This window comes from Kryptolebias marmoratus, linkage group LG4, assembly GCF_001649575.2.
Source record: "Kryptolebias marmoratus isolate JLee-2015 linkage group LG4, ASM164957v2, whole genome shotgun sequence".
NCBI lineage: Eukaryota > Metazoa > Chordata > Actinopteri > Cyprinodontiformes > Rivulidae > Kryptolebias > Kryptolebias marmoratus.
The window spans coordinates 9,230,765-9,252,146 of record NC_051433.1 but is presented as its reverse complement, the minus strand read 5'-3'; the positions used below and the strand labels follow the sequence as shown (position 1 = coordinate 9,252,146).

Below are 21,382 nucleotides of genomic sequence, written 5' to 3'. Positions count from 1 at the left end.
GAGGTTAAAATAGTAAGGGTTGCTTTAATTGAATATTCACAGTTTAAGTTTAATACTTTATCAATAAAAAATATAATAACTGTCTGTTAAGGTTAAGTTAGTCATCCAGGTAGTAGAGCTATTTAAAAATATTTATCTGTATGTTTAGATGAACATGAAACAAATCTTTTTTATATATCGCTCTTTCGAACTAAACTTTACTTTAAACAGACTCTTATAGAATGGAATATTGTTCAGATGTTTGCTTACTGGCTTTGAAGGAGCACTTTACCTTCCCATCATTTACTGACATTAAACTAAACAAATATTCATATGGTAATAACTTCAGATGTCTGCTTTAAAAGGCCCACGCAGCCACCATGAGTGGTTCTTTTAAGAAAAGTCTTCAGTAATATTTAAATACCACGTAAGAGGACATCAATGATTCTACACCTGTAGTTTTTGAGCTGATAAAAGTCTCTTGTGCAAATTCTAAAAGAAATGTCATTGAGTTAAGTGTAAAATGTGTACCTACACTAAATCTAAAACAAATCAGCTTCTATAGTTTTGTACTTTGGAAATTCCACGTCATAGGGGAAAATGTCTTCAGAAAATGCTGAAGAGTGACTAATGTGTTCCCATGACAATGATTTGTCAGACAGGAATTTAGGTCACAGTTCCAACAACCAATACAGCATTATTAATCTCATAAACATAAAACTTTCAAATAATACATTCCAAATTAAATGTCATAAAAGTGGCTTAATTAGTAATTAGGTGTGAGTGTAAATAAACAAGTTTTGATTCCACAACAAAGTGTTGAAATATGACACTTTTGTGCTTCTTGAACAACAATCAAAACCATCCACTAAGATCAGGGCTATAGAGATACTTTGGGGGTCCATTAAGATCACTATCTATCTATCTATCTATCTATCTATCTATCTATCTATCTATCTATCTATCTATCTATCTATCTATCTATCTATCTATCTATCTATCTATCTATCTATCTATCTATCTATCTATCTATCTATCTATCTATCTATCTATCTATCTATCTATCTATCTATCTATAAAATGACAAATAATGTAAGTGTAACGTTAAATGTAAAGCATTTATCCATCTTTTTAGTTATCCCAATCTTCTTCCACTGTGACTCCCTTGAAGCATTTTTCACATGGAAAAGTATTTATTTTGGTGTCTTTGTAAATTGTTCGCATTAACTTGTGAGGGCGGAGTTAGAATTCAACCCTCACACACAACGCACCGCCCTCCTCGGCTATGTGCGTGCGTCCGAGGTAATCAAAACGCGCGCATCTACTTTCTAATCTTTAAAAAGAAAAAGAAAAAAAAATCAACCTGCGCGTGGGATAAGCTAGCTAAACTTTGGATGCTCGCGCTCGTCGAGTCATGAATAAAATGGTAAAAATAAGTGCTTGTATTCAGTTCAAATTGACCACAAATATTGATTTTATTATATTTATATTTGCATGTTTGTTTACAGGCGGAAAGTGTTGCGGGAACGAGCTCTGGTTTAAGAAAACTAGCTGAAGTGTTTGCGGAGGATTCGGAAAATGATGCAACATTTTACGGTTTTTCTGACACGGAGATCCGGGATACGGTAAGTTTTACAAATTGTTATGTGAGTTCAGTTGGTTTTCAGTATTCCACTTTTAAAAAACTTTTTTTTTTCAATGATGGTTCTCAACAAATGAGCCATTATTCCAATTTGCATACAGAATTCAGATTGTGATCGAGAAGCCAGCCCTGACATTCCTCCCAAGAGGCAGCCAGGAGTCCCATCTGAACCATCTGCGACCTGCAGACCCTTCAGGCTGAGGATTGCTCTGGGCTCTGCTCCCTCTTCCCAGGACTCCACAGATTATTATGAGGAGGAAGATGAAGTGACAGCGACCAGAGGGGTGCAGAGGGCAAGGAAGAGCAAAAGGAATAAAAAGGGAAGGCGTGATGTGAAATCTGAGGATGAGGAGACAGAAGTGACCCAGCCCGAGGGACGAGGATCTGATTCGACTGAAGATGTTTCAGATAATTTCTTGGCCAAGAGAGAAGAAAACATCAAGGCTAACAAAGCAATGGTGACTTAAAAACACGATGAACAGACTGTATTTGAAGTAGACGATTGAGTATCTTGGGTTTAAAATACTGGAGGTACTCCTAGAAAGCATCCTCAATATTTACAAAACACTCACTACTGGTTTGCAGGATGTTTCTCAAAATAAGGGACTATTCTGAACATTTAAAACCTCTGCTTGGAAAAACACCACTGCAGCAGGCACAGTTGATGTCATTCTGACTAAAGTTAAGATTGAGCTTTTATTCTCATAACTTGATTCTGATGTTAGGATGTCACATCTTCATTTGATATGTTTTCCTGGCAGTGTTTATATCCATTCTCAGCAGCCAATCACTGAGTAAGAGTAGGGAACATTAAGCCTGTCAGCAGTACTTCATGTTTTAGGGCTGGCGCTTGAAAAGGTGTTGCTAGTTCAATGCAAAAGTATTAAGTATGAAGCGCTGGTACATTTGGGTGTCAAAAGTCACCTGGGAGGTTAATCTGTCATTGTGTTCATTCACAGTTGGCTCAGCTGATGGCAGATCTCCAGAAAATGCCGGGAGGAGCAGGGCTTTTGAAAAAACACGCAGGCAAGCAGAAAACGAAAGAACGAAGCTCCGTGAGTACGGTGGAAAATGGGGAGCCGTTCAGCTAACTAACCATCCCTTTGCCACTCTTCAAAAATTAGGCCATGATATGAAAAAGGTTGCACTCTGTTAGGGACCGGTGGATTGTGCTGATTCTGTCCAACTTACAGCGTCCACCTCGGTCTGGTTTGACTGGAAGGGAGTCCAAGAAGAACCCAGAGCGGGCATCTCGCAGACTAACCCGCTCAATGAGGGGGAGTGAGGAGCCGTCGCCTCCTAAAGAGGCAGATACCGAGCTCAGCTTAGAGGAAGAGCTGCTAGAGGTCAGTTCAGCCATTTACTTAGTAATTAAAAGTGGAAGCAGCTTGTGCAGTCATTGATAAAACTGGTTTATTAGAAATAGATATAGATTTATTAGATATTATTGTAGTTCTTTCTTATCCTCCTAACAAGATAAAAACACAGTCACTCCAAAGCTCAGCTGCAAGAATATTGACTAAAAGCAGAACGAGAGCACACATTACAGCAGCTTTAAACATTTCTGCCCTTGCTGCTTGTATTCTTTTGTTTTGATTTTAATTTTCACTGGTCTTTGCCCTAATTAGAAAACAGTTTTTATTCTGTGAACCCTCCAGGACCATCAGGTTTCTGGTACTTTGATTTTTAATATTCAAAATTGGAACCAAAACACATTTTAAACCATGATCCTGCTTGAGGACAGCTGAGAGTGTAGTTTTGTTTTTTGTATATTCAGCATAATTTTTTTAATTTAACTTTTAAATGAGTTTTTCTAGTAATAGGTTTAGGTCTGTGTGTGTGTGTTGGGTCATCTTGTGCTGTTTTGTTCAATGTTCAGGTCGTCTTGAAGGCTGGTGTGTTTGTACTATTTTTTTTTTATTTTTATTTTACACAAACAGATCTGGCTGCTCATGTGTTGGTGATAACATTTGGGGTTGTTAATGTTTCTACGTCTTAAGTGAAGCACTTTGCGTTGCACATGCTGTATGAAAAATTGCACCGCAATGCGATACAAATAAACATTATTATACTTTTCAGGTGCGTCGAGCCCCGCGGCGTCGTGGCACCAGTCGACCCAATCAGAGCAAACCTCATATAATTCGTCCAGTCGAGGACATCACGGAAGACGAGCTCCAGCTGGTTGCAGACAATATGACTGATAAAGTGTACAACACTGTCACAGTGAGTTCACAGCAGGATCTAAAACCTATTTTTCAAGTACGTTCTGTAGGGCACACCGTCTGCGCTGATATTTGCAAACGATAAAATCTATATATCATCTGCCTATCTGTGATATTGATGTGACAAAAACATAATAAAGTTTTGTTGGATTCACAATTCCCAACAAAAATTTCCTGGAAGCCTTGCCTGTACATTCCTTTCCAGGCAATTTATTTACGCAAAAAAAAAAAAAGACATGAGTAAATGCAAAAGTACATTTTAGTTGTGTGATGTGGTTTAATGGACCTCCTGCAATAAATGTTTGCTGGTCACACCATAGTTAACAATTAGACTGGAGTAAGATGTAATTTTTTTGTTGTTCTTTTTTTGTATTTCTCAAAGATCTAATTACAAAAACACCTCCCTTGTAAAGAGTGGTTCTGGATGTTTTAAAACATTATTAAATATAATGATTATTGGATTGCTACTAGGTACTTTAGCTAATGTTTCTCTGTATTTTCAGGGCTCCACATGCCATCAGTGCAGACAGAAAACTGTTGACACAAAGACGTGCTGTCGCAGTGACGACTGTCGTGGCATTCAGGGTCAGTTCTGTGGGCCGTGCCTGAGGAACCGATACGGAGAAGATGTCAGGAAAGCACTGCTGGATCCGGTCAGACCTCCGATGCACCTGTGGTGACACTGTAAACCAGTGGTGTCCAAACCTGGTCCTGGAGGGCCACTGTCCTGCATGTTTTAGGTGTTTGTCTGCTGTGACACACCTGATTTGAATGACTGGTTGAGTGGTTAACAGGCTTCTGCAGAACTTGAAGACCTACTGAAGAGCAGGGAAACATCTAAAACATGCAGGATAGTGGCCCTCCAGGACCAGGACTGGACACCACTGCTGTGAACAATACTACACTATAAAATATATAGGTGGCATATTGCCATAAACTATGAAGGTCAAATGAGGAAAGAAGTTTCTGCTAATAAAGCTGAAAAACAACAGCATTGGTTTTTCAAATTTACAGTAAAAATAAAACCAAAAACACTGAGACGCCTGTAATTACTTGAAATTTTCAATTGTTTACGTGTCAGATGTAGCCTGATCTTTATGGATCAAAATGAAAACAATCAGCTGTTTGTGTGTTAACACAATAACAGCTCATAATACAGAATGTGCATTTTTAAGTTACTGAGCATTTTTATTCAGCAACAACTCATCAGAGCTGCCTAAGGATGCTTATGAGACTTCAACAATGGTGAAGATTTGTTTTTTAAATCATCTGTCAGTTCATCAAGATTCCCTGGAACATCAGCTTCTTTGTGGTGTTAGGACCCTTTTTTAACATTTTAGTGCATCGTGTTGGCTGACTAGTTTTGGACCTCAAAATGTGGAGCCAGAAAATTGAAAATAACAGATAATTAACCAATTTCTACCCTGGTTTATTTAGAAAAAATATTCATTCTTATGAGTTTATCAATTTTCTTTTGAAACAAATGTGCTTTATGGAGGCCAAACAGTTTAAAACTCTTATTACCATAGAGCCGTGAAGCTAATGACAGATATCTTCCCTGGTTTTATATCTTTGTGTTGTCAGAGTTTTATTTTATGTGGAAATTTGCATGTTATCTTAGTAGACTTAAAAAGTCAGTTTGTTCTGACATGTTCTGCAAATAAAAATAATATTTAACTACAGTTATACAGGCACAGGATTGTCTTTGTGGAACTGTTTGTCTTTCAGTTTTCTCTTATTTTGCCTCTTTTTCTCCTCAGAATTGGAAGTGCCCTCCTTGCAGAGGCATCTGTAATTGCAGTTTTTGCCGTCAGCGTGAGGGCCGCTGCCCGACCGGCATCTTGTTCCCCCTGGCTCAGTACCATGGCTTCTCTGACGTCCACTCCTACCTTACCAGGTGAGGTGCCTCGCCATAAGGCTCAGTTAAATCATTTTAGGCAATGTCCACTAGTAGCTGCATTGATTTGAAGTGAATCCTTAGTGAAAAAAAAAAAGTAATTTGTTACCCAGAGGGGTCTGTAGTGAGTTTTGAAGCTAGGTAATATATAACATCTAACCCAGAGGTGGAACCTAAAAAGCTCCGTCCATAACCTGCTTAGTCTTTTAACCTGTTTTATTGGACAAATGATCTAAACTGCATTTCTGTCCTTGCAGCCTGCGTGACAAACTGAAGGGAGAAGAGAAAGTAGAGCTAATTAATGTGTAATTTTTAACACTGGGGGGAGCCATTGTTCAAACTTTTGCATTTTTTGCTACTTGCCAGATATGTTCATTTTTTATTCTTCCTTAAATATGCAGTCTTTTTAAACAAATAAAAGTTTCTGACCAGCTGTGTGTGTTTGAGTGTAAGCTAATGCACAAACTTCCAAAGAAATGAGAGATTTAATTTTAATCCAGCTGTTGGCATTTGCAGTTGGTGTATAAACATACAATATAAAATCCCTTATTTAAAATGGGATGGGAGTTTAAGAGCACTTGTTGTCCAATCAACTTAATAGAATGTCACTTTAAATGTACATTGCACAAATTACAATTTACAAAGCATAATTGTAAAGGAAAGAAACAAACAAACATTCAAAACATTTTTTTGTGACATTTTGAAACTCATTTGGACAATGACAGGAAGTGTATATCCAAGGTTTACCTCAAGCCAGATCTTTTCCAGTTATAAATTTTGGCATTATGTATCATAGGAGGAAAAGAAAAAATCAAAGAAAGATTCCCAAGTTTAGTTTATAAAATGAGTGAACGTTTGGTTTGGAGCTTGCATATTTATGACTTCTGGATGTCATAAATATGACATTCAAACTGACCATAATGACTAAACAAGAAAAGTTTTCTAAAAAAAAAAACAAAACAAAACAAAAAAAAACAGCTGATATGACTGCAAGTCTAATTTAGGTGTACCACAGGGAGGAAAAACAAGGAAGACCTAGACTGTATAATGCATGTCAAACTCTGACGTTTACAAATTTAATCTACACATATATAAAAATATCAAGATTAAGATTGATTGTGCATGAATAGTACAGACAAACAAAGGTCAATCTCTTGCAATCATATATAACCCTGCCTGTTCTAAGAATTTATGTAGCAGTCACCAAAAATTATATATACACAAAAAATATTTTGCTTTTATAAAGATATTAAAGCATGATGGCTTGAATGTGTGTACTTACAAAAGAGGTTAAAGAGTTATTCTTGGGACTTCAGTGCCCTGACATCTACATCCTCACACAGATTATCGCTCCTGGCCTCAATCAGCTACAGTATGACTGACTTTGTGTATTCACGTCCACACCGGGACGCTAAAATCGTGACTTTGCAAATATATTCATCCACCGCAGTATGAAGATTTAATCTTTGCTGCTAAATATTTTCATTTAATGAAGACACATTTCCTTTTGAGATGATTTGGGCCAGTAAGCCTGAAGAACCTGACAGCAGTCCAGTTCGATGGATCAGAAACTCAGGAGGTGAACAAGTGGCAAAACCCACAGCCAAAGAGAAAACAAAAATAATAGGAGCCTGACGTAGTGTCATCTCTTCACTGATGTAGCCTGTATTGAGAATATTGGCTACAGATTCAACGTGAAGTGTGCTGACCTGTGTCTTTTATTGCCATCCCAGTGATAGGTAACTAAGACTGGATCTTTGTGTGAGATGAATGTTAGTGTAATGCCATTTCCATTCAGAGGAAACAGGATTTCACAGTGATTCTCATAGTTTGATATTTTAATCCCATTCATCCACCTTTGAGCCTTAAATGCCACAGGTATCTACATAGAATATGGAAGTCTAATTTCTGTCCCCGCTCTACAAATTGTTAGTGTCTGTCGTGATGCATATGAGACCCCTAGGAGGTTCTCGAGTAACGCGCCCTTTTTCACCTCAAATGTCTCAATCCAAGATCCACCGAGACAATCCTTCTCTTCCATTTTTAGTAGCTGTTGCCGTTGATCTGGTGAAGGTCCACCTGCATCATGCTGATACCACTGTTGGCTAATCGAGCGAGGTTTTCTGCAGATAAGGTTTCCATGGTGACAATGGTGTGCTGCTCATTGGCTGACCCCACTCCCATACTGGCTTCTGTTCCTGCTGCAGGGGAAGCAGCATCTGTTGACACTGTGATGCTGGAAACAGGAGGTACTTTCTTGTTTGAATGGGTCTTGATGTGCTTTGAGAGGTGGTCGCTGCGCATGAAGCGTTTTGTACACTCGGGGCAACCAAACCTTTTCTCACCTGGAAAAAAAAATGGGGGGAAAGCAAGCATGTTAAACAAGTGCTCCTGATGGTTTCTCGGACTAAGACTGCTGGCTACTATGGTTTAAAAAAAATTTAAAAAGTGAGACTTTGTATTATAGTTGAAGGAAAAATAAAAATCTGTTAAACCTCATTTTGGCACAGTGAGTTTTCTTCTATTTACACACTGACAAGCAAGTTACTTACAATTTTTACAAAGCTCACAACTGTACTTTCCTAAAAGCATTCATACTTATTAAAAGTATATATGTTATAAGTAGCAGTGGTTCAGTTTTATTCAGTTGCCCCAGTGTGCAAGCATGCATAACACCAGGAAACTGAAAGCAGCTCAAACAGAATCAAGCAGGCCTATCTCTTACTACTTCACTGAATCCACCGTACCTGTGTGTGTTCTCTTGTGGCGCTGCAGCTCATCTGAGCGAGTGAATCGTTTGCCACAAAAAGCCCAGCTGCAGACAAACGGACGTTCTCCCGTGTGCCAGCGAAGATGGGCTCTAAGGTGGGACGTCTTGCCGTAGATCTTTCCACAGCCGACGATGTGACAGATGTGCTGCTTCTTTTTATTTGGATCTCTGCTTGATGTTAAAGAAAGATACACACACATAAGAGTTTGGAAGAATTACTTGTCCATCTGATACTCAGCTTTGTCTGTGGGATGATTATCTACAATTAGTATAGAAAAAATTTGATCCTCACTGAGATTCAGAATGGTATATTATTTAATGTTCTCATAAGATAATCAGACAGAGTTCAGTTACATACCGTGCCTCTCCATCTTTGCAGAACGGACAGGTACAGGCTTCTCTGCGGCTTCGGCGGCCCTGAGGTGGTGAATTCATATCCTCCTCGCCCATAACTGTACTGTCACCCAAACTTTCTCCACCGGTTTGCAACGACTGCTCTCCTGTATAGATAAAATGAGTATGTCAAATAAATGAAATGTCTCAAACCATTTCATTAATTAACTTCAAAACACTCCAGCTACTGAAGGTTCCATTTCAAGTTTTTCAGTCATCTTCCCTTTTCATTCCTCGTAAAGTTCAGAAAGCATTGTTAAATTAAATTTTTAATTCCAATTTATTATTTTCAGATAACACTCAAATCGGGTCAGCAGGCCATAAATGCTTTGAGGTGAAATTACTAAGAAAACATTATTTGAATCTAAATTTTATTATAACATTAATGCCCTAAACCCTCTGGACACAATATAAATAATAGTTTAATGTGAGCTTTGACAGACCTAGAAAACTCAGCTATTCTTCAAATCTGTAATTCAAACCAACTCATTTATGAGTTATTGATTCTTCTCAACTGTTGGGATTTGATCAAATTCAGACTAGCAAGCACAAAAGACAACAGCCAAAAAGTTCAGAGTTGCAGGCTATAACACCGCTGTAATACAAAGGTTTTCCTCAAGGCATAACTTTAATATAACAACCATCATTTGAAGCAATGCAGCACAAAATAACAAACACAACCATTAGTTAGGAGTTCAGGCAAAAGTCAGCTAGCTGAACTGGTTGAACCAGACGTGACCACATTTATACAAAGTGCTGCAATGAGATCGAATAAAGACATACAACAATGAAACCTTGTTTTAGGCTGCTACTAGTGAGTTTGTTTTCCAACTTGACATTTATTATTTAGATGCAAAGGGACATATTAGGAACATTTAGCAAAACTAGTGATGACAAATAAGGAAAAATGGCCTAGAAGTTTCACATTATCTATCATATTCAAACATAATTTGAGTTAACACTCCAAAATTTGTGTAAGAAGTTTAATTTTCTTATGAATTATTACTGAAAGCTGATGACTGACCTGCATTACTGGTGATGGGGATGGGGAGTCCCTGCAGCTGATGCATCTGCAGCCCGGTGCTTCCAAGTGTGTTAAGATTTATGGTCTGAAGGCTTGGAATCTGCATTGTGCTGACTGGTACTGCCCCAGCTCCTCCCTGAGGCTGCCCAAGTTGTGGAAGAGACTGCACTGGGGCCAGTGTTATTTGTGTACCTGCTGGACTCTGGATCTGAATGGTCTGCCAGCTAACCTGGCCATTAGGGCCCACGGTGCGCAGAAGGATGGGCCCGGTGTTTGGCATGATCTGAAGATTTTGAAGCCCTTCCTGGCTGAGTGTTGGAGTTGCAAATACTTGACCCCCCGCAGTTGCAACAGCACTGGCTTGGATGGTCTGGAGAGATGTTCCGCCTTGGATAACCTGCTGAGGCTGAATAAGAATTTGCTGAGGCTGCTGCCCATCTCTGGTGTCTGGCTGAATTGGGACACCAAGAGAAGTGGTTGGGTTTTGCTGGAACGTCCCAGTGACTGATCCGTTACTCTTCTGTGTTTGGGTAATTCCATAAGAGGAGGTGGCCTGGGTTGTGACAGTGGACGCACTTGTCATGTAACCTGCTCCGCTGTTAGAAGACACTGGCTGTTTTGATTGCTGCTGCTGTATAAGCTGATTACCCCCCGTGTCTCCATTACCGTTTGCATCTCCCCCTGTAGCACCTGTACTGACGGGCAGCAGAGTGATGTTTCCGTTCAGAGACACTGGCATATTTGCCAAGAACTGGGGTTGGTTTTGTAACACACCATTGCCTAGGGTTATATTTTGAATGGGGATGGCTCCCTGAAGGACACTGGGCATGGTTATGATGTTTCCAGCTGCACCTGCTCTGTTAGTTGCAGCTATAATTTGCTGGCCATTAGGAGAGGAGACTATCTGAAACTGCTGTCCTTGTCCCGCTGCAGAGTCCTGTTGAGCATGCGCAAAGTGCAGTGGCTGGCCATCTATTGTCTGAAACTGGGGTATGACTTGGTACTGTATGTTGGGCATCACACCAGATATGGTGGTAAGAACCTGTTGACCTGGCACAGATGGAGCTTGAGCTACTACATATTGCTGTTGCTGTGGCTGCTGACCCTGAGAGCTAACAGCAGCTGCTGATGTTGACAGCCCCTGTCTACCCTTGCTGTTGTCTCCTCCGGTCATCAACCCTGAGGAGTCGGTGGTGACAGTATTGGAGCCCGAGGATGCCTGAACACCAGGAGGGACATCCTGCCAGCTGTTGGCACTGGAGGTGAAAACACTCTGATTTATTTCCAGCTGCTGATTCTGTTGCTGGTCTGCTGGGGAATCGTTCTCTCCAGGGGTGTCAATTCGACTGCAAGTGGCTGCCAACAAGGCAAGAGGAGACGGCTGCTGTGAGTCCTAGAAACAGAACAATTCAATGTAAAAAAAGATGATAAACAAGCAAAGCTGCACAATTGGAGCAGTGTGCCATTACATCCAAACATTACCAGTCTTCACTTTATAAATTTAGTGGACTGCAACAAATCGTAGTGTGTTATATTTAAAGTATCTTGCATTTATATTCTGCATTTTAATGATGTATTTGGTCAATTTGACGGAATCACTGGCCTTGGTGTGAGTTTATCACAACTGATATCATTGTAGCAATATTAAACAATAATATTATCTCTATTTTTTTGTAAATCATGCAGCCCTTTTCTACATTGTGAATTAAAACTGTGACTATATATAATAAATAGGAAAATCCTTGTAAATTCTCCTTTGCATGGGTGGAAGTTTTAATGCAGCACTTCTCAGGGGAAGTGGTCTCACAGAGGAGATAAGGGGGGGTCATGGGAGGGACCACATGTTCCAGGAGCAGCGGCGGGCTCGGCTTCCCCTCCCCCCAAACCCACCCATATCCCCACCCACACTTTATTTTTGCCCTATAAACTAGCACACTCCTCTAGCCACCCCCTCCGAGGACAGCCAAATGGGCCGAGCGAAACGTACACGGAGTGCCCGGGTTAGACGGGAACACCCCGTGTGGGCGAAATTTACCTGCCCATTCCCCACCCCGGTGACATGTGCTCCGGGGAGAAAAATCAACAACCGGACCGGGACCGCAGAATCAATTCAACAAGTAGCGAACGCGTCTCAGGTTCAGGCTGACAAAGCATGTGATGTGGCACCAGTCCGAGTGGTTAACCTACTTGTGAATTTGTGTTTCGCTTTTGACTGAATCCTCCGCCGCTCTCCGCAGCGGCCATTTCACCCTGCTGCTGATCTGCGGAAGAAGAGTTGTGAGACTCAAACCGTGTCGCGTAGAAGAAAACACAAAGTGAAAACAGGACGAAAACCCTCAAAATACATCAACTTTAGTAACTTCCGTGGCTGCTACGCGGACACTCAGGCAACAAAGTCTGTGTTTTGAGTGCTCCTCGCAGGGCCACCTAGCCTCTGAGCTAACATGAACTGAACAAGGAATGTTCAGAAAACTCGTTAGACACCAAATGAGGTGACCGACACAGTTTCAGCTGTTTTGAATACATATATATACACACATCTAGTTACTTGTGGAAAGGGGAAAGTACCAGCTACATTTTCAAATAGGTGATGATGTCAGTTAAAAAGAGAAGCACCAACAAGTAGCGTTAAGTAACGTTAGTTGGTCACTTTTTAACTGTTTCAGACTCGACAAAAATACACTACCATTTTTAACAATTAATGCAGTTTAATTGCTACATTCTGACGAGACTTCGCGCTGCTGAGTTAAAGGTAGGCTAATACTACGGCACCGAGTTTTAAAAGTTCACTTACTGTTCATAATTTGAAGACGGGAGGAGTTTCTCTTGTCTTTTTTCGGCTTGACAACTTTTCACAACTTCACACAAACTTAACGTTCTCCCTCCCCTTGAAGGAGGCGGGAGGGTGCGTTCGATTTATGCACCGCCGCAGTCTGGTAGGATCGGGAAACGCAAACACTGACGAGTGAGCCTGGCAGGAATGCCAGGTGATTTCAGTCACAATCTCACCAGAGTCTATAAAGCAAACGTTGAACTAAAGTTAGCCACAATTTTTTATTTATGTCCAACTGACTCGCAACGTAACAGCCGGAAGAACTACCGCGCTATCCCAAGATATAAAAGAAGCGCACCTCACAGAGAGCTACTTATGATTGACTGTTCGTTTGTCCAATAGAAAGGCTTGCCTCTCCCAACGAGCGACGGTCAGCCAATAAAATCTGATTAAAGGCGGACAATTAGGCGGGACTAAAAGGGTAGGTTGTACTCCTGAGCATGATTGACGTTAGGTTATCTGTTTTCCGCATAAACGGCGTCATGAGTATTTTAGTCTATGTAAATACTGATAATTCTCCTTGCTCCGTGTAGGAGTCGAGCCTATCGTTCGACAAAGAAATCAAGTCGAGGCTTATCTCTTTCTTTGAACATAGAGGTGGGGAGAAAGGAGGGGGAGGCCTGAGCGTTTGAGGCTTGCCTCCGTGGCTGCTGGCCACTCCCTTGTCTGTAAACAGTAAGGTGGCGGGAGGAGTCAGACAGGGTGGAGGAGAGAGCCCCCATATCGTCCCAGCACACTGGTCGCCTCTGGGCTGGGAGTGGAAAGTTTGTGGGAGGGTTTTTATCACTGCGAGGGGGCTGTCAGTGAAGCAGCACATGCACCCATGTAAACATGACAGAGGGTGGAGTTGAGACCAGGCCTGAACCCACCCAGTCACACACTGATGTTTCCCGGGACATGCATGTGACTATTACTACTAACGACACCCATTTCTTTCCATCACACCCTGTTTCATACACATGGTGACACATGCAGACATTGCAGCCTGTCTCATCTGCCTCCAAATTTCTCATCAGCCTCACTAACCTGGCAGCAGAAGTAATCCACAGAATGCAGTAACACAGGTGATTACAGGGTGATTTAGTTATACCTCATTAAGTGATCTGTGCACATACTAATTAGAGGGGAAAAAAAACAACCATGTTTTCGTTTCCTTTGGTCAGATTTATGCATGATGCATTAAACGTTTACAAGCTCGTCACAGGCTTTATCTTGCCTGCATTTGTGTAGTAGCCTTTCAGTGACTCTCATTAAGTGTTGCAGTATAAAAAACCTAACACGTAGCTGTTCAAGCCAGCACTTGAACATTTTTAAGTGCACCAATTTCGTAAAACAGGTGCTCTAGAAAAACATCAGTCAACATGCAGCCATAAATTTAGCAAGCAGCTTTAAAAAAACGAAACAACATCTTTTACAAAAGACATATTGGTACCACTTTTCAGTCGAGGGACCAGTTGCAGCAAGCTTTTAAAGGTTAAGTAATGCCAAAGGAACAGCAAATGGGATCGGCTTTTAGTTTGATACTTAAGCAGTGGTTCAAACGTTTTTCAATAATCCTTAAAAGCCAAAAATGTTAAATCAATTGACAAATATGGCATTAGGCCCATTTGGGCTGCCTGAATAGCTTCATGGCATTTTGACATTGAAAATCTCTTCTGTGCAAATGGAATATCTTTTATTTAAGAGTCCATTTTGGTGCTTTGAAGAGAGGAAAGCTTTCTGATGCTGGTCAGCTTTACCTGGGTTGACATTTGAAGATTAGAAAACTACATTTGAGTGACTTCTTTTTCCTAATGTCCGAGAAGTGACCATGATGGAAAGTTTCCGTCAAAGCATCTTCACTTATAATAGCTTTGTATTGATGAGTACTGTTCTTTCCCTAAAGGGTTTAAGAGGAGCCAAACCATATCAGCAAGATGTCCCAACATAACATTACTCAATACAGAGGGTTAAACATTCAGGGTTTTCCTTTATTGTTTTATCACATGCCTTTAAATGAATCAATGCAATTCAGTTTATTTATAAAGCTGCATTTCACAACAAAAGCCACCTCAGAGGACTAAACAAAAGACCAAATCAAATTCAGATCTAATCACAGTAATTTCATTCCTTTTATAAAACAGTACATTAACATACATTTTGAAATGCCAATTAGTTAACGTTATCTATCTAAGGAAGTCAGGGGATTGCGTCATATCTCCACTTTGTCACAAACCCCAACCTGAGCAGCATGTTGGTGAGAGGGATTAAGAAACAACTTCTTTTTAACAGGAAAAAAAAAACATCCAGTAGAACCAGAACCAGGCCCAGAACGAGCGTCCATCTGGAGTTTCAGAGAAGAAAAAGACCGACAAACACAACAAGGACTGGTCCAGCAATCGTTTCTACGCTAAGAAGAACACGTTAATAGCAGCAATGATTTCACGAACAAACAGAGAGAGTAGAGAGAGTAAGGACAGCAGCGGAGTGAGGAAATCAGATCAGTTTGTCCTTCAGCAGTCTGAGCCTATAGCTGCATAACTAAAGGATGGCTCAGGATACTCCAGCCAACCCTGACTATAGGATTTGTCCAAAAGCAATGTCTTAAACCTAGTCTTTAAAGCAGACAGGGTGTCAGCCTCACAGATAGAAACTGGGAGTTGGATCCACAAGAGAGGAGCCTGAGAACTCAAAGCTCTGCCTCCCATTTTACTTCTAGAAACCACAAATAAACCTGCAGTTTGACATTGAAGTGCTCTGTTAGGAAAATATGGGGCAATAGTTTCTTTAATATAAGATGGAGCTTGATTGTTGAGAGCTTTGCATGTCAGAAGCAAGATTTCAAATTATATATTATTTACAGGGAGCCAATGGAGAGAAGCTAAAATTGGAGAAATATATCTCCTAACTTTCAGAGTTTTTAAAGACACCAAGATAATAAAGAATTACAATTTCACGAACTAGTTTTTTTTAAAAACAACTTTTATTTGCGGTCAAATGTTTCACAAGGATTTATTTCTGTGTGAACATTATCTCGTGCAGTGTTTTGACAGTGAAAGAATGTTGCAAATGTTCTCAAAAGATCAGATAAAGTGAGTTTATCGACGTCTTACTGGCGCAGAACAGGAAAACAGCACGCACGCATCAAGAATACTGCAAACACATCCAACCTGCTCGATAAAAAAAAGCGCCCATTAAAGTTGCGCTGTGCAGAAATCCAAATCCAAATGTCGCATTCTGTCGGATTAAATGCGCTTCTTTTGGTGTCGGGGTGGAGTTGCCACCGCGGTATAAAGAAGTTCACCGTTTCCTGATTTGTAAATCAGGCGGTACTGTATTTTAATTAGCACATTTCCAGCAACACGACGGAGTGTGAGTCTGTTCGAGCAGCTGCGTCCCACGCCGACAACTTTTTCTTTTTTCTGTCTCAGATGAGACGCAAATTCACTTCCTATATGAAGCCCTGCGCTCTAGCCCACCGAGCCCAGCCGCGGCAGAGACCCGTTATCAGGCACCTCCATCGCCGATAAATCCCACAATGCTGTGCGCGCCCGAAGCGTCTACTAAAAGCTGCGGATGAAGCTGAAGTTATCTCACAGAGTCTGACAGGAAACCAGAGAACAGAGCGCCGGGAGCTGACACAGAACTGAAACCTGCAGCCTCCATGAAGGTAAAGCTCATTTCTTTGTCTCATAGTTAGATGAAGCTTTATGCCTGAAACAAATAAACATATCTGAACAGAACCCTAGTTTGGAAGAATCGATACTTTTACATTCATAGCCTACAGAGACAAAGTTTCCTTATCATAAAAAATGGGCAAAACTTTTTTTTTTTAGTCTAATTCAGAAAGTTGAAACATAAAAGCCATATCCTTAACACTTTCCACCATACCTGAGCTGATGTTTCATTTTTAAAGCACTGAATAAAAATGAGCAGAGGCTGTTTATTCTCTGAAAATCTTATTTTAATAAAATCAGCTATTATGTTTGTATGTGGCACCTCACACCAGAGCAGGATTAAGAATGTTGTGGGCCCCTGAGATAGAGCTACTTTTGGGGCCTTATCAACATTTTCTTTTTAAAGTTTATACAAATTACAACACTGACTACGTGCGCATTAACGTCAAGGTGTTTAGTAACACAAAGCAAAGCTGTGTAATATCTAACGTCTGAGGCCCAGAAAAGCCTACCGTCTGAAAGAGAAAGTCCTCTGTCACAGTTAATTTTTTAAAGTATTTTAAGTCTTTTTAAAAAAAAATATATATATATACCAAATAACAAGCAACACTGCAGCAATCTTTTATAAAGCAATATCAACAATAAAAAAGTAAGGTAAGAAAAACAGAGTTTCTGTTTTTAAAAATGTCTAAAGTCTGGGACAAAAAAGCACCTGCTACCTGACTTGATGAAAAATATTAGGTTATTTGATAAAATTCATAAAGGGAATTTGCTGTGTGGACCTCAAGATGAAGGTGAGATTATAGAATAATTACATAAAACAGCAACTACTTCAGTCTTTTACAAAAAAAGGGGGATTTAAAAAGCATGTGGGCTCAGAAGTACACAGAGTAAAGTCGTTTAGTAAAACTATAGTACTGTATTGGCCTAAACTGTCTAAAAAATCTGTATCAAACTAAGCAGAAAGCCACACGTTGGCTTCAACACAATAAAACTCTCCCCAGTGATGTGGGTTTCCTCATTCATAAAAAACACTAATACTTTTTTCGAGATGCCCTAAATCTCGGGGACCTGGGCCACTGCCTTGGTAAACCGATTGCACAGTCTGCTTTTGCCTCACGCAGTTTTGCACCTTTAGTTGATTCTGCTGTAAGATTTATTCTGAATTTTGAACATGAAATGCTATCACATTGGGGTTTTCATAAACTGTGATCTTTTGTCACTGTGCTAGCTCTCAGGTTCTTAAAGCAGTGTTTCATGTTAACGTTAAACGGCCTGTCTTCAATATAAATATCATCTTTATCAATAAAAAGATGTTCACTTTGTTTATTTTTTTCAGAAATATATTGAAACAGAATTGTTTTTTTATGTATGCCGTATGCTGCTTTTACAAACCATATTTCCACAAAAGCTGAGGAGCGTTCTTCAAGGTGTCTTAGGATATCAAGTGTTTATCAAAAGGAGTTTGTGTCCTCTCTTGTTGAGTACTCAGGTCCACACGTTGAGCCACATTTTTATTAAGAAGGCAGATCTGTGACGGCCAGGTAGGTCAAGAGCGCGCACGCTAAAGCCACACAGATTTAAGTTGTTCTGAATTCTGCTCAAATAACCACATACCTCCAGGAGAAAATGACTGCTTTGATGAAGTGTGTCTTTCCAAAATTGCAGCATGCAATATCTCTTTTTATCAGTGGAGCTTTGCATCATATTCAGATGCCCAGTGATGAATATCAAAGCCACCGATGGACCAGTATACCATCAAACATGCAGATTTTTGAACATGTCATTTATAACTCAGTCTTTTTTTATGAACTTGTATCTGGAGAACTTTGTGGCGTTTCTGTGCAGAGTTAAATTTGTGCTGTCTGAGTAATAACAGTTTCAGGTTTCATTTTTTGGATGTAGGAGTGGACTGTGTGAAGTCACAGTAGTTTTCATAGGCACAGCTGAGCCCACACAAATGGACTCATTTTCATGCAGCCATGCCAGAGGGCTTCAGAGTCATGTTCATCTGACAGTGCTTTCATGGTTTGGCCTTCATGTAAATACATTTCCTCAGACTCTTTGAATATTATGCACTATAGATGTAAAAATAACTCAGTTTTTCACAATTTGTCATTGAGATATATTTCTGGTGAGTTTGTACCCGAGCAATGAGTCACAACAGATTCTTGATGGGAAGGATCAATCTTTGGTGTCTTGACATCCTCATCTACTACTAGATACACTGCTGATGGTAGAAAATCTTTTAAAGTGCTTTTATTTTTATGTTTTTATAAAATAACCCTCTTTTTTGTATGTTTTGTATTTGTCAGTAAAGATGAATAAAAACAAATTATATTATTTGTTCTAATGTCTGCGAAAGGTGTAACAAATTAGTTTGAATTTTTAAGTTTCAAGATAACTTGAAACTAACTTTTAAAAAAAAGTGAAATAGCATTTTGAGCGTTACTCTGTAAACTACTACTTAAAAAGTTTCTTTAACTTGAAACTTTGTTATTTTGGTCAATAAAAATGCATCCTGGTTATCACCTTTGGTGTAAAACTCGATGTGAAAGACACTTTCAGAAAACACAGATTATAACCCAATTCGAAATGAAAATATTAGCGTCCTCAGTCTCTTAAAGCAAACAACAATAAACCCTGAAACCATGTTTAATGTCTGGTTCTGTCCTTGTGCCATGACAGCATCAGAAAGCCACCATGCTCCTCGGCTGTTTGTGAACTGCGACGATGGCGAGCTCATCGTCCACAGTGAAGCGGCGAGCCTGGATCAACAGCAGCCGACAGTGGTCCACTTTGGAGGAACCTGATGGGTTCGGCCCCCCGTCAGCCTCTCTAGCGGATGACGATGTGTTTTCTGACGGTGAGATCTTGCAACAAATCTACTTTCAGAACTTAGCAGAATATTTTGTGCACTGCTGCCTTGCACTGTTTTTGAGCGTTACAAATACACGCTGAAATATACACACATAAAGACTGATGATGTCTTTGAGCAGAAAGAGTGAAAGACTCAGTACTAAACTTTCATCAGTGATTATGAACTTTGAGATCAAATAACACCTATTAGATGAGAATAACTCATAGGTTTGTGATTTCCACAGCAAGCTTCACTGGAAAGATTGAGAGCTGGCTTCTTGGTTGTGGGTGAGTCACCTTGTTTTTGTTATATGTCAATATTTTCTGAGCGTTGTCTCTGACAGCTTCTAAAGGATGAGGTGCAGCTCACTGGAAACCAACTGTAGCAAACAACAGCGAGCAGAGAGTGGAAACTCTGAAGTGCTACAGGAAGATGATGCGGCAAAGTGGCCACAGTACTGCTGTCGTACCTTAGATGATCTTTTCTTATAGTTCCATTGGAAAAAAATATAAGAATAAAAACAAACTTTCAGTCAGCCACAAAAGAAATGCACTGAGGCAACTTTTTCTTGAGTTGGCTAACATTTTTGAGTTATTCAGAGCTGATAACGGTCTTCTGATATAAAAGATAAAAACGTCAAAAAAAAAAGCCCCAGATGAATTTAAAAAGTCACTTTTGGCTCTTTGTTACATCTGACATTGTCTTGTGATTTAGTACAGCAATTATCTAACTAATAGGAAATAAAAGTTCCGTCTTTCTTTTATGAAACTGAGTGGAGGAAGGAGGAAGAGTATTTCATGCTTTGTACGTCAGCCACTGACAGGGAAGCAGTTGTGGCAAGCAGTCACGTGCTTTATATGACAAAATATCTCTATCTGAATGAGTCTTAACACATGTGATTGCATTGAAAGACATGACTGCTGGTAACATGCATTCTCAGAATTCAAAGTGAAAATGAGCAGCATTCGGTTTGGCGTTAACCTGAGTGTGAATATTTCTACAAGAGGAAGTTGCAAGACTTCAGCAGCCTGTTGAAAGGCGATTACAGAAAGTCCAACAAGGTTGTACTGTAACCCGCCTGCTATCTATTTTCTAGATGGAGCCAGCCATGCAAACACAGCCTCATATTTGATAGATGCATGCAAATGACACTAACCGGATATGTGTGTTTGTATTTCTGTATTAAAAAATTACATATGTCTTACAGATCAGATGTCAGCGCGGAGAACAGCCGTCAGCTCAGTTTTGGTGAGTAACTGGTACCTTACTGTAATGCTGAGAGATTTCACAGCATGAGTACATGAATGCTGCTGCATGAGGGAAATAATAAACTCAAAAATGTGCTCTTTAAAATAAAGCTTTACATTTGTTGGTAGTATGAAAAAAATTGACTTTGAAATAGTTCATAAAATAATATTTTCAGGACATTGAAATTGTCACTTTAAAAAAATTGTTAACTGAAAATGCCCAAAGTAAATGAGCTCATCGTGTTGATGAATATCTCTGGTTAACATATTGGGAAAATTCTTGAACATTATTAGTATTTTTGTAAGCTGGACGGAGTTATTTAAACTCTTGCAGTGTTGCATGTTAGGGGTCTGTGATAGCTCCGTAGTCAGTGCTGTGGTCTCGTCATCCTGAGACCCGAGCCCAGTTTGCACCCAGAGGAGCATCCGTCACAAAACATTTGCCAAATCTTTCGATCGAGTTTGCCTCACGTGGCAACCCTTTGAAAAACGAGCAGCCAAACAAACAAACAAACAAGCAAAAAAATAAACAGTGTCGTGTTTTGACGAGTTAATAACCGAGATGGTAAAACTTCTGAATGGTGGACTTGAAGTAAGTTTAAATATTGCAAATATTTAGGTAAATACAGTTCAGCTAACACCTTGTGTTATTCATCACTCAGAAATTAGTAAGTTAATTTTGAATTGTGCCGTACCTACAGAAGCTGCACTTCAGGCCAACAACTTAGCTGATGATCTGAGTCTTGGAGCTGATGGTGAGCTCACACACACACACACACACACACACACACACACACACACACACACACACACACACACACACACACACACATGCACCCACACCCACACACAGAGACAG

At 40.0% G+C, this 21,382-nt stretch overlaps 3 protein-coding genes across 4 annotated transcripts in view; 2 read left to right on the top strand and 1 right to left on the bottom strand.

Moving 5' to 3' along the window:
- Positions 1-1,286: 1,286 nt before the first annotated feature.
- Positions 1,287-6,173, top strand: LOC108231533 (cell division cycle-associated protein 7). Of its 2 annotated transcripts, none has more exons than XM_017408617.3 (9): positions 1,287-1,405; positions 1,488-1,604; positions 1,723-2,079; positions 2,581-2,676; positions 2,815-2,967; positions 3,701-3,844; positions 4,347-4,496; positions 5,604-5,740; positions 5,998-6,173. In XM_017408617.3, the coding sequence occupies exons 1-9, from the start codon at positions 1,394-1,396 to the stop codon at positions 6,047-6,049; spliced, it is 1,218 nt and encodes a 405-aa protein (XP_017264106.1). In that variant the 5' UTR covers positions 1,287-1,393; the 3' UTR covers positions 6,050-6,173. The 2 variants fall into 2 exon arrangements, with proteins under 2 accessions (XP_017264106.1, XP_024860072.1); XM_025004304.2 differs by having other exon boundaries at positions 3,701-3,880.
- Positions 6,174-6,215: 42 nt separating this feature from the next.
- On the bottom strand, positions 6,216-12,841 carry sp1 (sp1 transcription factor). The gene is made up of 6 exons (XM_017408526.3): positions 12,722-12,841; positions 12,115-12,188; positions 9,928-11,320; positions 8,869-9,010; positions 8,488-8,678; positions 6,216-8,085 (listed from the first exon to the last, which is right to left on the bottom strand). Exons 1-6 carry the CDS (start codon positions 12,726-12,728, stop codon positions 7,784-7,786), a joined length of 2,109 nt encoding a protein of 702 aa, XP_017264015.1. The 5' UTR covers positions 12,729-12,841; the 3' UTR covers positions 6,216-7,783.
- A 3,248-nt stretch (positions 12,842-16,089) lies between these two features.
- tespa1 (thymocyte expressed, positive selection associated 1) overlaps positions 16,090-21,382 on the top strand; it is an 11,301-nt gene continuing 6,008 nt past the window's right edge. The window contains exons 1-5 of the mRNA XM_017408528.3: positions 16,090-16,409; positions 19,105-19,282; positions 19,521-19,563; positions 20,484-20,524; positions 21,225-21,278. Coding sequence (XP_017264017.1) covers positions 19,150-19,282; positions 19,521-19,563; positions 20,484-20,524; positions 21,225-21,278 — 271 coding nt within the window. The 5' untranslated portion in view covers positions 16,090-16,409; positions 19,105-19,149. The remainder of the gene's footprint in view (positions 16,410-19,104; positions 19,283-19,520; positions 19,564-20,483; positions 20,525-21,224; positions 21,279-21,382) is intronic.